At 36.8% G+C, this 17,875-nt stretch overlaps 1 protein-coding gene across 1 annotated transcript; it reads right to left on the bottom strand.

The window, feature by feature from the left end:
- Positions 1–4,079: 4,079 nt before the first annotated feature.
- Positions 4,080–17,584, bottom strand: LOC107550730 (disks large homolog 1-like). Its single transcript, XM_016232093.1, has 5 exons — positions 17,322–17,584; positions 16,142–16,273; positions 8,092–8,177; positions 4,525–4,635; positions 4,080–4,205 (listed from the first exon to the last, which is right to left on the bottom strand). Exons 1-5 carry the CDS (start codon positions 17,335–17,337, stop codon positions 4,080–4,082), a joined length of 471 nt encoding a protein of 156 aa, XP_016087579.1. The 5' UTR covers positions 17,338–17,584.
- Positions 17,585–17,875: the final 291 nt, after the last annotated feature.

The raw sequence follows: 17,875 nt of genomic DNA, 5'->3' as shown, positions 1-17,875 counted from the left end.
ATCACAGTGGAGTCAGCTGTCTTAACCGTGGCTTGTGTACTGCAAACACATACCAGCTTCATCACTGTGTCTGTCATGCAACTCTGTTCCCCTTTCGGGCTCTGTCTTTACATTTATTTTGAAAGATGAAGCTCGCGATTATGGTAAGGGGCGTTACATTTCCGACGAGTGCTTGTGGTGTTTGGCCAGTCACAATGCACTGGGTCAGCTGGCCAATCAGAGCAGACTGCGCTTGTCGGAAGGAGGGACTTTGTAGAAAATGAAGCGTTTGAGAGAGGCGGGGCATAGAGGACCTACAATAATGTACAGTATTTGAAAAATAATGTGTTTTTTGAACATTAAAGCATATCAACATATTCTGTTACAACAAATACACAAAATAATGATAGTTAAAAAAGCATCATATGACCCCTTTAATTAATGCCTATAATAACGTCAGATAAGGCTGCATGATTAATTAAAACGAAATGGATTATCAAATTGCAAAGGCTTCGATTTCATTAAATATATGCGCTTCATGTTTCAGAGTGAAGTGTGGCACTGTGTTCATTTACACGTGAGCAGCTTGAGATCTGGTGTTTTTAGCATCTCAGAGCAGCTCGGCTTACAGTAAATAATAATTATTACAGTAAATAATAATAAAATAATAACAATAATTTAACAATCATCAACTCATCTCCGCAATTGTTTAACACACATTTGGGAACGTAATATGCACTAACAATCTTCCCAAACTTGTAATGAGTAACACTTAAAAACCTGTTGTCAATAAAAGAAAAGAGTTAAGGGCTCCCTGAGGTTTTACACCAAAATGAAATTTTTATAGTTTAATGATTGAAAATGAAGATTATAAAGATATTGGTAGGCTACTGAAATTGTACAGTTGTACTGTAAAATAAAAGTATTTTTATACTATAAATTATGATTACTATATGATTAAAATTATTATATTACAGTTAGCAATTTCATTGGTGTTTAATATTTGTACTTAGTAAAAATAATTATTAGAATTAGTAGTAATAATAAGTAGTACTATTATTTTAACAATAATAATAATTATTATTATAATTATTATTATTATTGTTGTTAGTAATAGTAGTTGTATTTTATTGTCATATTAACATATATTTTAACAACGTCGTTTGCACGGCGCTCTTGTGTTACTTGATCTTTTTATTTTGGTGGGTCAATCTGTTGAGTTACTTAGTATAGGAAATTATGATCCGCACTCACAAGAACAATCTTCTTTTATTTTACATTCATTACTGATGGGAAAAGACATAAACGTTTCGGCTCAAAGCCTTCCTCAGTGTGTAAAGCAATTCAATCCCTCCACCCACTTTTCAAATGAAAAGTTGTCACTTCATAACGTTACGGTTGAACCACTGATGGCAGATGGACTATTTTGACAATGTCTTTCATACTTTTCTGGACCTTGACAGTGTAATTTACTAGGCAGTCAATGGGACAGTCACAAGCCTCCCGGTTTTCATCCAAAATATCTTAAATCGTGTTCCGAAGACGAACGAAGCTTGTACGGGTTTGGAATGACATGGGGGTGGGGTGGAGTAACCCTTTAACCGACAGTAAATTTGAATTTTTTTTTGTTTTGTTTTGTTTAGCGTATGCAGAGTGCAGAGTGTGGTTTCCAATTTCATTTAACCGAACTGTGTGTGAACTATTTTTAGTGCTCTGATGTGTCTTTAAATACGTAATCATCAACTCGTTGTGCAGTTCGGATCTCACTACTTTGTTTAAAGTGAATTTGGTAGTAGACTGTGGATGTCACTTGCCTAAATGAGCTGTATGTGTACAAAACAGGATTAAACTCTCAGAACAGGAGTGACATCCGTATTTAGCTGCAGTGTGTACGTGGTGAGATGTTGTAGGTGTTGAGAAGAGGGATGAGTAAAAGAATCGTGCACAGACCTGGAGAGCAGGATAAACAGAAAAGAGCAAAAGTAAAATGAAGTAAAGAAAGAATGCAACCATGAGAAAGATATGACTAGACTGAAAATGACGGGGGGGGGGGGGGGGGGGGTAACTCAAAATGTTTGACTGAGAATGAGAAAGCCTGATCATAGAGAGGATTCTGAATGCAGAGAGAGATTCCTTTGTGCTGCCAAATACATATTTTGCATTGTTAATTCTATATCGTCTCACATTCATCCATCTCGAGCGTCGCATAAACACCCTGTCAGATGCAACACATACAATTTTCCCATGTTATGTGACTCAACGCATATGAGAGATGCAGAAAGATGCAACAGAGACAGGAAAACCGCGACAGAGAGAGCAGGAGCGAGAGAGGCAGCCAGTCTATAGGGATGCGAGTAGGGGGAGGAATTTGGTTTCCATGGCAACATGCGGAAGGCTGAGCTCTAGGTGTCTGTTCCAGCTCTAACTGCGTTGCACTGCACCGGCCCTTGCCTCACATCGCTCCCCCCATCCTCCCCCACTCTTATTCCCTCTGCAGCTCTCTCTTCATCCCTCCCTTCCACCTCATACCCCTCCTAATGTGTGGAAGACACGACACCACATTCAGCTCAGCATCAGCCAGCCCTGCTGTCAACAGAATGCTGCTGCCTTGTGCTTTGATGTAGACAATGGAGGCTCTATGTTCTCAACGCGGCGGTCCCTCGCTCTTCAGCCACGACCCGAGACCACACCCACACTGCCATCTCCACCTCACGCCCCCCGTCCCTCACGCTAGATCTCCGCTCATATGAAACGCCAGCACCCGCAGGCAATGTGCCGCCACATGCTGCTGGGGGTGCTGTGAATGGGAGGACGTGAAAATGAGATCTGCCATGATATAGTAGGACCTGAGTGTTGTGCCTTTGCTCAAGAGTATTTCTGAAAGACTGGGTGATTAATAGAATCATCGTGGCTTATTTCTCCCGTTTCAGATACACTGCAGCCTAGCTACGATCTACAAACAAACTAACAAACAAACGCACTGCAAGCATCCATATGTATGCATTAATATGAATATGTGTTATGGAAAACATCTCTAAATCAGCTTGTGGTCAAAAATGAACCACTGGAAATGTGTTTTATGATTACATCATAATCATATGTATAAAATGTCATGACCTAGAGCCCAACAATAAGAATTTATGCAAAGTTTCTATTTACTGTCCTGATATTTTAACTGCACCAGAATGTTTTTAAACAAAGTTTTAATATGTTCAAAGGAATTCTGTTTTATATTTTCCATTAAAGATTTGCTTTACAAAAAAAAAAAGGTTTTTCATTTACAATACTTATGGAAATTATGATGCTAAATTCAAACTCTGGAAAAGGATGCCATACAGTCATCTGTTTATAATTTTCCAACCCATTCTAGCTGATGTAAAACCTCAACTTTTATTCAGCAAAATTCACCACTGCAATGTTCAGCATATCACTCAAAACTACATTTTAAAGTTTCCAAGGCATAAAAACACATATGCATGATCAAAGAACCTATATACTGGCAGGTCGTACACACAAAATGTGTTTTTGCATTCCACTGCATTGGTTTTTCATAGATTTTCCATGTATTTATGCACTAGATGGACATGCTTGTCATTTAAGGCATTTTGCATATGATATGGCACTCTACAAACTTTTAACTAGACTTTTTTTCTTTCCATTCTGCCCTGCGTCCCACGTTTTTAAACACAATAACTAGTTCTGTGTGAACAGCCCATAAGGGATAAGGCCTAGCATGCACTTTTACGAGCTGTGCTTCAGCTATAACCAAAATATCAACTGTTTTGATATTGATTTTTTTTGTGCTGTGTATAACACTGAAACTTATTTCTTCAGACAGCATCTAAAAGAAAGCATATACTTCAGACAGCATCTAAAAATGCAGTATAAACACAAAAGGCTGAAAACCGCACTGATCCTAGGCCATTAGCCCGTCCTTAATTGTTAACCATTGAGCACTGGCACTGAGATGAAGTAGACATTCTACGTCACACAGTAACAAGTCCTCATGCCAGGAAAGATCTCATGACACATTTAAAAGCACCATTTTTAAGATGCTATATGGTCAAAATTCTTTATTTTTTGAAAGAAAAATTAAGTTTTTAGCAGTCACTGACCTTTGGTGTCTCTATATGAGAGCGGCTTACCAGTCCAGCCACTCTCTCCACCTTCTGTGAGCTCCTCCTGCTGGTCACTCGCACCCGTGACACACCCTCCTCACCCGAGGTCTGCAAGTACAAATCACACAGATCAGAACATAACTAGAAGTAAAATAAAAATAACTAAAAAATACAAATACAAATACAAATTGAATTGATGTAACCAATATTCAGTGTATTCAATATGAGGTATTCAACGTAGTCCAAGCTAGTGGTTAGAGTGCTGAATATATAGCAAAAAGCATCATAAAATCTAATAACTAACTCTATGAAAAATGTAAATGCTCTGATCCAATTCATATATATATATATTTTTTTTAATGTATTTTTACATATATAAAATAAATCTATTTTTGAAAGAAAAATTAAGTTTTTAGCAGTCACTGACCTTTGGTGTCTCTATATGAGAGCGGCTTACCAGTCCAGCCACTCTCTCCACCTTCTGTGAGCTCCTCCTGCTGGTCACTCGCACCCGTGACACACCCTCCTCACCCGAGGTCTGCAAGTACAAATCACACAGATCAGAACATAACTAGAAGTAAAATAAAAATAACTAAAAAATACAAATACAAATACAAATTGAATTGATGTAACCAATATTCAGTGTATTCAATATGAGGTATTCGACGTAGTCCAAGCTAGTGGTTAGAGTGCTGAATATATAGCAAAAAGCATCATAAAATCTAATAACTAACTCTATGAAAAATGTAAATGCTCTGATCCAATTCATATATATATATTTTTTTTTTTTATGTATTTTTACATATATAAAATAAATCTAGTAAAATAAACTAAAGTGGAACCGTAATTTTACAAAATTGTTTATGTGGAGTTCCACAGGAAAATCATTTTCACAATGAACAACTGAACAACCACTCCTGGGCTGTGGAATATTCCAGCATGGGCACTAAGAGTTACTTGTTATGTGACCGGAAAGTATCACAGAGAGACAAATAGTACCATTTGCAAGACGGTTTGGATGGACAGACATCTGTATTATAATAAAAGAGAAAACAAGTGCCAGCAAACATACACACACATTAAAACACAATCCACAACTATAACATCTTTCAAAATCTGACATCATTTTCATATATAGCATTTTAAAATATTCACAACCAAGGCTTGATTAGATTAGTTCCTACCTGTTTATCATAATGTATCACGCACTCACAGGCCACAGGCAGCAGAGGGCAGCCTTTGGAAAAGGCCATGACAGCGGATGGAACAAAGGCTCTCTCACTTTCCCTTCCCAAATGCTAATAAACTCAACTCTAGAATATTCGTTTAGAATTTGTCCCATTCTGATACTCTCATAAGAGTGTGTATTCATATAAACAAACACACAGAGGCATGCAGGGTTGCAGCAGTAGGCCAAGCCACACCCATTTAAGTTGATGCAAAAAAAAAAAAAAGGCACAAATACAATCACATCTACAATCACAAAAAAACTACCTTCAGGCAACATTTAACAAAACACAATGCAAATTTACCGTTTTTATCATTGTCTTCATTGGACCACCATGAAATGATTGGAAAAATAGTTGCTGCCAAGCCCCAGGTTTGCCGTCATATTATCACCAGCTCAGTTACGAGATGGACACTGCAGCCGAGAACATGCAGGATTGCTGCAGTCTCAAACCCAGAGAGGAACATGGAGGCGCTGCTGGTGTCCAGTGCCATTGAATCACTGCTGACACATGACATACTGCTCGCTATATATACTGAGGCTGAATTATGTACTGCTTGATACATTTAAATAAACATTTTTAACCAGCATTCCCAGATATAAAACAGATACCAAATTACGTAACACTGTTATATTACAGACTGTAACTGTAGCTAATATAAAACACAAAAGGAAGACCCACTGCCCCTTGCTGTTTAACACAAAGGCTTTATAATGATTGTGCTGTAAATTATTCCAGCGTCTTTTTTTCTTCCTTCTGCACCAAATCGGGGAATTTGCAGACTCATTTCATTTAAAGTCTCTCAGGTGACCTCACGCTATGAATGCTAATGAAGCCTGAGCTGGACATTCACTCAGATCCAGCCTCGCTCGCTCTCAGAGAACCACAGAACAGGGCTGTGCCTGGACACAGACTCAGACTGAGGCCTGTGACTGTCTCCACCACACATCACATAGTGACCCCTGCAGTATTTTTGCGGAACATGTGTCACAATAAGATGATGCTTCTGGAAACTGCCAGTTGGGGATTTGAAATGGGGACGATTATGCTCACAGAGACTGTCCAAATGTCCGCTCTTCATTTGTTTCATTAATGTGTTTAGCTTCAATCAAAACTGCATAAATATCAATCGTTGCTGGGTTTTTACCTGAACATCTACCACAACCATTTTACCTGTTCACATACGTACATGTTTTTGAATACTGCACTGTAATAAATGAAAAAAACATACATACATACATACATTATATATTTTAATAACTATTAACAACTATTTAATAACTCAAATGCGTGTATTACTTAATCAAAAGTCTAGTTTTTCCATAAAATCTTTCTTTAAACAATGTGGATAACCTACTTACATCCCTATCATCTGTATTAACTAATCCATCCAGTGCAATCTTGTGATTACTGACATCTTTTTGGCACATTCTAGTTCAGACTAAGTTCATGGGTCTTAAAAACACATTGCATTACATGATTGTTGTGCAGTGTTTTCAGGTATTACAAGCTATAAAGATATATTTTGGATGTATTGGTAAGAATTTTACCCTGATATTCTAGCCCGATTTTCTATGAACACTAACTAAACCCCATCAGCTTATAAGAAGCTATAGGAAATTGCTTTATTCCTTGTTGAAAACAGTTTAAACAAGCATTCTTGATTTTGCGGTGTAGTAAGAGTTGGAGTGAATTGAGTTTGCAAAGCTGTTTGCAACAAAAAACAAAACAATTTACATGTATTAATTTAGCAGATGCTTTTACCCAAATCAACTTACAATTGGGGAATACATCAAGCGATTCATCTTAAAGAGGCAAATAGACACAGGAAGTGCTCGTCATACCAAGTTTCAAGCATTGTTCAAATAAGTACAAGCTAGGCAGAGAAAGGATGACGTTTTTTTTTTGGATGAAGTCAGATAGTGACGAAAGAGCTGAGAGATTGAATAATTCCACAGAATTTCCCACAGAATCTCTCTGATTTTGGATTGTCTGAAACCATTGAGATGATGGCAAACTTCATTCTATAATCTTTTAAAAACATCAGTCACAGGGTGCTCCTTTACTGGACGAACAGACACTATTTTAGTCAAACCCGAGTGTATGTTTGTGTGAACCCTCAGAGAGACCACAGAGTGATCCTCCCTCACTGCAGTTGCTTTTAACAGAATCCAGACAGAAGTTGAGGTTATTTTCTGTACTCTCCCTATAAATACTTTGCATAGTCACATGATTGCAGACACTTGTAACGAAAGGTCCTGGTGACATCATCACAGCCCACCGAGGAGCACTTGGTGTTACCACTGCACTGTTTTCTAGATATGACTAATGTTCTGTAGTGTCTGTAACTTCCACATGCTCTCTCTTTCATTCTTTCCCTTTTTTTTCTATTTTTGTCCAGAACTTCTCTGTAAACTTCCCTCCCCTATGTTGTTTCTAAATCTTTGTCTGTGCTAATCGCTGTTATTGGTGACAAAGAAAAGTACTGGGGACAGATATTAATGCACTACAAAAGTATCATAAAATATGGTCAATAGGATTCATCTACATTTCTGAAACCATATGACAGCTTTGTGCGAATAACAGGTCAAATTTAAGATATTCACTGATAATCTTCCTATTTGTGAGCTGTTAACTGCTTCACCTGTCAGTGAGCTAAACTTGAGAACCAGATCAGTCAGATTCATGAAGGATAACAAAGATATAAGGGTTTGGAAAACATAAGGGTGAGTAAAATATAGCTGCCCTATCTCTAGAGCTCTTACCTCCCATGTGTCCACAGAGATGCGGTCTTTAACTCCATTTTGCGCTGCATTCATTTGCAGGGTAACCTCGTAGCATTCCTGAATATCTGAGAATAATGGAATAGTGATGTCATTGAGGGAATCTATTTAAATAATGCAGGTATTTATGCTGAAATATGTAATACCTCTGTTGCATTTTTAGATTAATAACAAAGAAAAAATATATAAAATAATAAATGTATAGTATAAATGAGGCTGGCATTCCAGCATTTATCAAGAGAGAAAAAAAAGAAGGATTACTTCACCCAAAAAATAAATTTCCCATTTACAATTGTCATTTACTCACCTTTAAGTTGTTACAACCCTGTATGCCTTACTTTATTGCGTGAAACATTTGAAGGAGAATTTTATCAGAATATCTGAATTTCTCTCTTTCATACAATGAATGTGGATGGGAACCAAGAACTCCCAAAAGGACCAAAAACATAATAAATCATCATAAAAGTACCATAAAAGTACTTCATGCTTGTGTGCTATATTTGAAGTCTTATGAAGATATAAAATAGATTTGTTCTTCACTTCACAGTTGTTATTCACTGAAATCTTGCTTTAAACATTTGTTTAACATCCTTGGACACCATTTGCCTTCTATGGCAAAGAGCAGCTTGAACATTCTATACATTTCTCATTTTGTGCTTCACAGAAGAACGTCAGTCAGGCTTCTGAGAAATATGTATTTAGCCCCTAAAGGGATGCAAAGATTGTTAAAAAAAAAAATGGGAGGACTTTGCATTCAAATAACAAAACATTTGTGGTGGAATTAATCTGAGGTAAGAGGAATAAATATATATTTCAATACTTTGGGCTTTTCTTGCAAAACTTCTCCACTACCATGAGGAACCTTGTATTCTTGAGCATAACATTTGCATTCCCCAAGAAACTTTACAACGCAAATGTTTTTCGAGCGAACACAAAAGCATTGAAATACAATTTTTCTATCAACATGTCCCCTTAGGGGTTCCATAGACATGAGAGTGAGTAAATTATGCCAAAGTGTTCATTTCTGTGAACATTTCATGAGCCCCATCAATAGATTAGTAAGTCTGTAAGCCATGCCAAAAAGCATAGGTGTACAGTGAGCAAGGTCAAGACCAATGTCAACTTTTGGCTCAACTTGAGCATCGTTCCTACTATTGTGGGTTTCTATAAATATCATCCAGCGGCCTCATCCAAAATTCCTGTCCATACTGGGTTTAGAGAGCCGGAGCAATCACATTCACTTAGAGGCACTTTTTACATGACTCACTCATGACAGCGCAGAGCCTGCAGACATTAGCAGAGGTAACAGTGGCTCTGGTGTTGAATGTTTACACTTGTGCAAATTGGGACAATTGGAATAGCATGTTAAAATCATCAGTGCACACTAGAGCAGAGCTGTGGGATTATAAGTATTCACATAAAATCAGAACATGAGAAACCTGCTTGGACCACTGGAATCAAACAAATTGTTGAGCTTTTCTGAAGGTACAAGCATTTAGACAAAAAAATATATATATAAATCGAATCCTCGAAGTGGTTGTCCCCTTTTTTCACACATGCCTAATCAAGTACAGTGCAGTCACATTTAACATTGTGCAGAGAAATTGAGCAGAATTCCAGTTATTTTAATAGGAATCCGTGTGATCTGGAGTTCCCCACACAAATTGCACTCGTCTTCAAACTGGTCAAGCATATTCGCTCGCTGACCAACAGAAAGCTGCTTGGTTTGAAAGTAAGTTCTGTAACAATGAACAGTGGACCTGTTTTACCAACAAAGTCTTGCCAAAATTTCACTAATCTGACCGCAACTTGCATGTATATGGCCCCATATTTTCATAGTTCATTCTAAAATATGGTCAAAATCATTTTCACTTTCAGAATTTGATTATTAAACAATTTGTTTGTCCACTGCAGCTCTTTCCACCTTTAACTGCTCTGACCGACAGTTAATTCCGGTCTTAAAATGTGGAGGCACTTGTTTGTTTGTGTGTTAAAAACAGACCGTCAGTTCATCATTGACTTTTTCTGAAGGTTTAAATTGTTTCGCCAGTAGGTGACGACAAGTGTCTCTATGAGAGACTCAATGACACATTATAATTTACTATTCGCTTAGTTTACCACAGTTTACCATGCTTAATTCAAAAGCACTGATTATTTTGGGAAATAAATGACACTCCTGAGTGAGTGAATCATCCAACAGAAAGCTGCTTGGTTTGAAAGTAAGTTCTGTAACAATGAACAGTGGACCTGTTTTACCAACAAAGTCTTGCCAAAATTTCACTAATCTGACCGCAACTTGCATGTATATGGCCCCAAACAAGGCACTTGTTTGTTTGTGTGTTAAAAACAGACCGTCAGTTCATCATTGACTTTTTCTGAAGGTTTAAATTGTTTCGCCAGTAGGTGACGACAAGTGTCTCTATGAGAGATTCAATGACACATTATAATTTACTATTCGCTTAGTTTACCACAGTTTACCATGCTTAATTCAAAAGCACTGATTATTTTGGGAAATAAATGACACTCCTGAGTGAGTGAATCATTTACTCAACCGATTCAATTATATATTGATTTATTCAGAACTGTGTGTTGCACAGAGACAAAGGTTGAACTTGTAAAAAATGGACAAAGTATCTCAAAATATTGTGTAACTCAAAATCAATACAAAGGCAATATCATAATCATTCTGGTAGTCTAAATATCAGAATGGCTGCAATTCTTTGAACAACAGCATTCTTGCTTGTGTTCATGTCTACGTATTTAATACTTACAAAGGTCTATTTTAATAACTTCTGACGGTTACATCAAAGATTGGGATGTTTCTGGTCTCCTAACGGGACTGCTATTGTCCTGGTCGTATCCCCAAACCACCTCTTCCCCCCTTCCAACAAGAATGATTTGTTTCTTCACCCCACCCTTTCTTCCTCTCTATACGTCTTACCTCATTACCTCTCAGGTCACTAACTGCCGTGGCCTGTGGTCACTAACAGAGGGACGACCAGCTGATGAGAATGGAGGGAGACAATGCTGCTGATGTCACCCACACTCCCACACTGGCCCACAGCCTGCACTAATAACATAATGAGATGCTTGTTACCTCGCTGTGCCTTTGAAGCATAATGCGCTCTCGGCCCACTTTGCACTGGAAGAAACGAGCAAGTCTTTTTTAAGACGGAAGAAGAAAGAGCTTGAGAGAAAAGCAACTCTTTTTTTGGACAGATAAGCAGTGCACTCGGACTGGCGGCGTATGCGGACCATGTACGTGTGTGTGGGGGGGAGCTGTTAGGGGCAGTAATGGAGTCCCACTGGGGTGCAGCGGGAAAGATAGTAGAAGAATGGGGCTATGTGACTCATCATGGCTGTGTCTGTGTGAGCCTGTGTGAGTGGGAGGAGAACAGTGTGTGGGAAGCGGTTTCATCGCCTGCCTGGTAAGAGCCAGATGAGAAATAGAGAGAGCGGAGAAAAGAAAGAGAGCGACGGGGAAAGTAAACTAAAGCGTAGAGTCTTCCACTAAATGCTGCATGATTATAAAACATGCAGCTGTAGGATGAATGGAAATGCATAAGTGTGTCAGACAGAAACACCTCCTCATTTAGTAAAGCTGTCCTGAATGTCTTTGAAGACGTGTGAGTATGAATTATGTCTTCATCGAAGAGACCTTTCCCCTCAAATGCATTATTGAGTGAAACATAGCAGGCAACATCAATGATTATTCATGTCTAGGGCTACTTACTGTCATGGATATAACAGATTGTGTGTGCACTAAAATGTTTTTTTTTTTACAGCTGAATGTTAAAAATCGGTTCTGTAAAACAGACTAACATACTTTGATATACGGGCACATTTATTTCAGACTAAGTCCTGGTGAAATTATACTTTTTTTTTCCTCCAAAAAAAAAGTGTTTCAGCAGAATGTTCCCAGAGCCAAGTAAATCCTAAAAGACCACATAAATTCCTGGCCACTGAACAAAAAACACAAAGTACTTTTGCTTAACTACACAGTCCTCTACACAGAATCATTTTTACACAACTGCTCTCCTTTTCACTTGGTTCACCTAATTTCAATGTCAATATTAAGTTAACACACATTTGATTTGTTGAAAACTGACTTTTAACACTCGGGTGTTATGTTAAAAACCATCCTGAACCAGTTTCCCACATATACTGATTCTAAACTATATTTTATAGTTTAAAACAGTACTGTTACAGTTCATTCATATTATATGGTAAAATATACTTCATTTTAGGGCTGCACAATTAATCACATTTCTAATCGCGATTACAATTATGGATGCCACAATTACGTAATCGTTCAAAGCGGCAATTAATCGTTCAAAGTCCACTTATGTTATTCTGTGTGCTTAAGATGCGTTTTTTCTTTCTGTCTACATGTTATCTTAAGGGTTTTTCCATTGTCTTAATTTTAGTTTTAGTATAACACTATAATACCATTCATATTTTTACTTTTTTTATAATTTAAAGAAGAAACCAATCCGATGATATAGTTGACATTTGAGGCTTAATACTATAGAAAAGCACTAAAAGTTTTTCAGTTAGTGTTTTCAGCTTGTTTATTTTCATATAAAAATACGGCATGCAGTTGCATCAAACAATGGTATAAACATCATTCAATGTAAATTGTGATAATCGTAATTAATAATCACAATTACAATTTCAAGGGAATAATCGACAATTATGATTTTTGTCATAATTGTGCAGCCCTACTTCATTTACAAAATATTTTACAGTACAAACTACATGTATTATCCTGTGAATTCAATATAATTCTCACCGCTTTTCCTCTGTAGGTACATTGTAAAACTATGATCAGTGACCCAGCTATAACATTTTTACATTTTTTACTGTGACATTTTGTTTCAAAGCAAACAGGTCCTCAACAGACTTACACTACCGTTCTAAAGTTTGGGGTCAGTAATATTTTTGTGAATAATTTTATTGAATTAAATTGATCAAAATTGACAGTACAGATATTTATAACGTTACAAAAAATCTATTTAAAATAAATACCATTCTTTTGAAATATTGACATTTTAAGCCGCACAACTGTTGTTATCATATATATTTAATTGAAATAATATTTCACAATATTACAGCTGTTGCTGTAGTTTTGATTAAATAAATGCAGCATTAGTGAGAATTAAAAAGCACTTGATACAAGGTGAAAGTGAAGTAGGCTGACTCGTTATAGTATATATATAAATACTGAAAACTGTCTAGAAGGAACTAAAACAGGATAACACAAAACGAAACTCTGTACTAAGTACTGAGAAAGTACTGAGGAATAATGGACTGTTTTCCCCAGCAATAAAAATAGCCCTGCCTTGATATTGGGTCATATTTGGGCACAAAACCTGTGTGATCCCTAGTCTGTTTGTGTGTTTGGAAACAAAGGGATGAGTGTGCAGTTAGGAAAACCTTTGTTCGAAATTGTGCAATCATGCAGACAACCAAACAAGCCCACGGTCGAATCTTCCTCCCTCCCACAGCGCATCACAGAACTGAATTGTTACAAGCCTCATTGTATCCCCAATATATTCGATGATCACTTTTCTTTGATGCCACAACAAACAAAGGGCTTTCAACTTAAGAGTCTAAGAACACTTCAATTATGTGAATGAGATTAATGACTGAGGATTAAACATCATGTATAACCGCATGATATTTTGTCACTTAAAACCCCAATATTAAAAGCTATATTAAACTATAATAATGCAAATCAAAATATAATATAAAAATACTATAATATTTCATATAAAATAATATAATTTTAATATTTTCCATCTGACAATACATTCTTAATCTGCCTAATTTTTGCTAGAATTCATACTGTATTCCCTTTTTTAACTCTGGCCAACACCCAAGAGGCTGGAGAGACGATTGAAACCACATGTTGCTCTCAGCTCAGCCTCACATGACCCCTCTCCCCAGTACCTGAGAGAGAGAATGGGCCGTCCTGCACAAAGCGATACTCTCTGCTTAATCTGGCCTGAGGTCAGATGGGAGTACTTCACTGCAGCCAAGAGCTATTTGTTTATCAATCAACCTACATGTTATCCCACATTCCCGCTAATGATCCAGCCTCTTTCTGGAATGTGTGGAATCCTTATCCTCTTACTGTGCTATGCCAGTTTTGAGCTGAGACTCTCATGACTGATTTAAAGCCTGATAAATGAGAGTATTTGCAACATCTGTTTGGCCTGCTGTAGTCAAACAGCTTTATTAGAGGCACAGGAAAGTATATATACCTAAATGCCAGCGGCAGGAGCCATATTTGTTTAAAAAAATGATAATACCCTTTACCCCTCAATCACAAAGCTTACCACTATGAAAAAATAAACAGGAAGATTTAAGTGACTGACACTTCCTGTAACACCAGAGGTATCATAATAAAAGGTAAAATCCCCTCAACAGAATCCAAATGATTTTCGACTAAAAAAGGAAACAACTTATGCACTACTGTTCAAAAAGTTTGGGGTCAGTAATGTTTATTAAGAAATTAATAATTTTATTCAGCAAGGATGCATGAAATTGTTCAAAAATGGCAGATTTTAACAAGATATTTCTCTTTCTTATAAATGCTGTTCATCAAAGATTGAAATCACAGTTTCAAAAAATATTAAACAACATAACTGTTTCCAACATAGTAAAAAATAAGAATGTTTTGAGCAGCAAATCAGTATATTAGAATGATTTCTGAAATTCAGTTTTGCATCACTGGAATAAATTGCATTTTTAAATATATTTAAATAGAAAACAGCTATTTTAAATTGTAATATTCCACAGTATTATGATTTTACTGCATTTGAGAGTAGTGTATGTGATCAAAAAATTAAGAAATTTACTTGTATTATATACTTTGAAATCTTAAAAAAATAATAATAATAATTTTCACAAAATTGTAGCATCTTTGTTTTAAATTATATAAACTTGATATACTTTATATATTTACAGGTTTAAATAAAATAGACTTTATATCAAACTTTTTTCTCTGCATTCACATGCACAACAGTATCACATACAACATCATAAGCCTGTCATGCCCAATGGCATATGAGAAAACCCATGAGTTGAGATCAGGGGAAACCTGTCCCTCTCCTCACTACAGTCCTATGGCAACGTAACCCCATAGGCTTGATCCCGGCCCCTGTGGTACTACTCTTCTGAATCACAGCAACAGCAGCAGGCAGGCCTCATTAAAGCCTGGGCCTGGTAATTAAGATAACCACTCAACCATTTCGTAATGGGACTAATTTGTTTCCTTTGCAGGACAAAAACTAAAAATAAGTTAGGAAATATCGTATATTTGTAAGATGCACCTGGCATGACAGTGATACCTATTGTTACTTGTATATTTTCTTATTCTGGCTTGTTGTGAGACATCATTAAAATGTGACAGAGCACATCCACAGTACTGCTAAATCATCTGGGGTTGTGAAAGTCTGACTCGTTGTGTAACTTGAGAACAGTGGCACAAACTTCGGTAAACATTCTGAAAGTCTCAAATACATGCAAAAGATCAAGCCATTAGAGACAGCAGTGAGGACCCATTTAGTAAGATTTCGGTTTAAAAACAGACAACCTTTTGTTTTTATTCTGAAAGGACCTATTCATGTGGCTTAATCCAATAATTCAAAACTTGGATAATGGAAATGAGTGCAACAGATGAGCAAGTTCCAATGGGTCTGATTTCTCATGTACGAAATAAGTAACTCGTAAAACTCATAATTTGTAAGGCAGCGTCAGTAATGTTAGTCTATTTGGTGAAACTATTATATCCTAAAGCCATTGTTAATGTAAACGAGGGAATTGAGGCAGCTGGTCCATGGACAGAAAATAAAATGTACCATTTAGAAAAATATCAGCAGTGTTTAGTAAAGCTGAACAAACTATAACGTGGCTTCTTGGAACATTTTGATTGGTATAGAATGTACTGGAATCAAGTGGTACAGCCCTAAATAATGACAGTTAATCATTATTTGTTTTGAGAGCCATACACAGAAACAAACCTCACCCAACAGAGCCTGAAAAAGATGACTGCCAAAGATGGAAGAGACCTTCTCCACGCTGGTCTTCAGGGTCTGCTCTTCTGGGCTGGTCAGAGTAGCCTGGTACTGTTTCAGTAGCCCAACTGCTCTTCTGGTATCTGAAATAAAAGAAAAGACAAGCATTTCTATTTCAGTACAACTCCTACTCATTTTAATGCCTTTTCTCCATTACCTACATATGCTTTCTGACAGTCTGAAGACATTTTTAGATGCATGTCTAATTCTGAAAAGGCTCTGCACTATGCTAGATGCTTGAAATCTGACATTACTTGCCTATAATTACAAGAACCCCTAGAAGGGGTGTGCAGCCAGATGTTCAACTCAACCAGGTCTGTCTAACAACAGTTTTTCAGCAAGCAGATAAAAATAAATGAATTATTACTCTTGCATAACAGCCTGTCTTATTTGGTGGGTTACTCGTATGGAATAAAAGGGACCATATAGTAGCAAAAAAATAAAAGAATAAAAAAAAATTTAGACACCTAAGTCACACTTAAAATGCTTTAGATAATAAGTGATGCTACAATTTTGTTAACCAGTTTTACAGTTAACCAGTTAGTTGTCATGTTCACACAGGTGTCCTATAAGAGTAATCACAGGTTTAGTTCAGCATAGTATATGAGCTTGAAAATGTATCTGTTGTATCCAATAAGCAATACAACAGCAATAACAATGCCTGTGAGGTTTATTTAAACATTTGTTGTTAAAAGTTTTTATTGAAAATGGTGCTTATGCTTTCTTTAAATGAAATAATGCTTCGCTAACAGTGGCATTGACAGATTTTTAAGCATAAAAACATTTTGAGGGTTTCTGAATCTTTCTGGTAAAGGTTTAAGGGAAGAAGAGATAAGGAGTTTCCACATAAACATCACAGATTGTGATGGGTTAAACAGAGTCAGTATGTCGCCTATGCTACACTTGACATTCATTGAGCTTATGTAAAGAATAGCGGTTTTATTAAAAGTTACATAATCTCACTTCAGTCTAATGCTTCCTGTTTCCCTTGGGGTTTCCAAAAGATTCCTACTAGGAAAATACACATATATCGAAACTGAAAAACGTTAAAAACAATTAAATCACTGCCAAATGTTTATAAGATATCGTCTTCTTAAAACAACTGAAGCTAACTGTTTTAACGGAACTTACCATATTTATGTACCATGATGTGAAGACTGTTAGAAAAGTGATCGTGTAAATCCAGTTGCAACCTTTTGACTAGTTCTCCAAATAAATAATTACGCTTTAAAAATCCTTTTCGGGCCAGCTGTCACTTTCAAGTTACTCCGACCAGACTTTCAAAAGTTTTGCCGTAGTTTTTCCATTCACAGTGACGATATTGCTTCTTTTGGGAAGTTCTAGTAAGGTTATTTAAGACGGGAATAGAAGTTACTCCAGTTGGCAGCAGATGCTTGTTGTGGAAGCGGTGAGAGCGTGAGGCGGATTCCCGTTATCTGCCTTCGGCTCCAGCATTGGGAAGTTTTGAGGGGAACCAAGTGAAACTGGAAGGCGGTCTGCAGTAACAGGGTCTTACTCATCCACGTGTAAATTGTGGATAAATGATAACAGAGCTTATTAATGAGCTCGTCTTCAAAGGGGAAAACATACAGCTTTATTGTATAACGGCGAAGGCTAATCATATATGTGATGTATTAAGTTGTGGCTAGCAAAGAGAAAGGAAGGAAAATAATGGGTTAAAAACT

Source organism: Sinocyclocheilus grahami, unplaced genomic scaffold (assembly GCF_001515645.1).
Source record: "Sinocyclocheilus grahami isolate Dianchi unplaced genomic scaffold, SAMN03320097.WGS_v1.1 scaffold407.1, whole genome shotgun sequence".
Classification (NCBI taxonomy): Eukaryota; Metazoa; Chordata; class Actinopteri; order Cypriniformes; family Cyprinidae; genus Sinocyclocheilus; species Sinocyclocheilus grahami.
The sequence above is the reverse complement of the archived record's forward strand: the minus strand, read 5'-3'. Positions and strand labels throughout refer to the sequence as shown.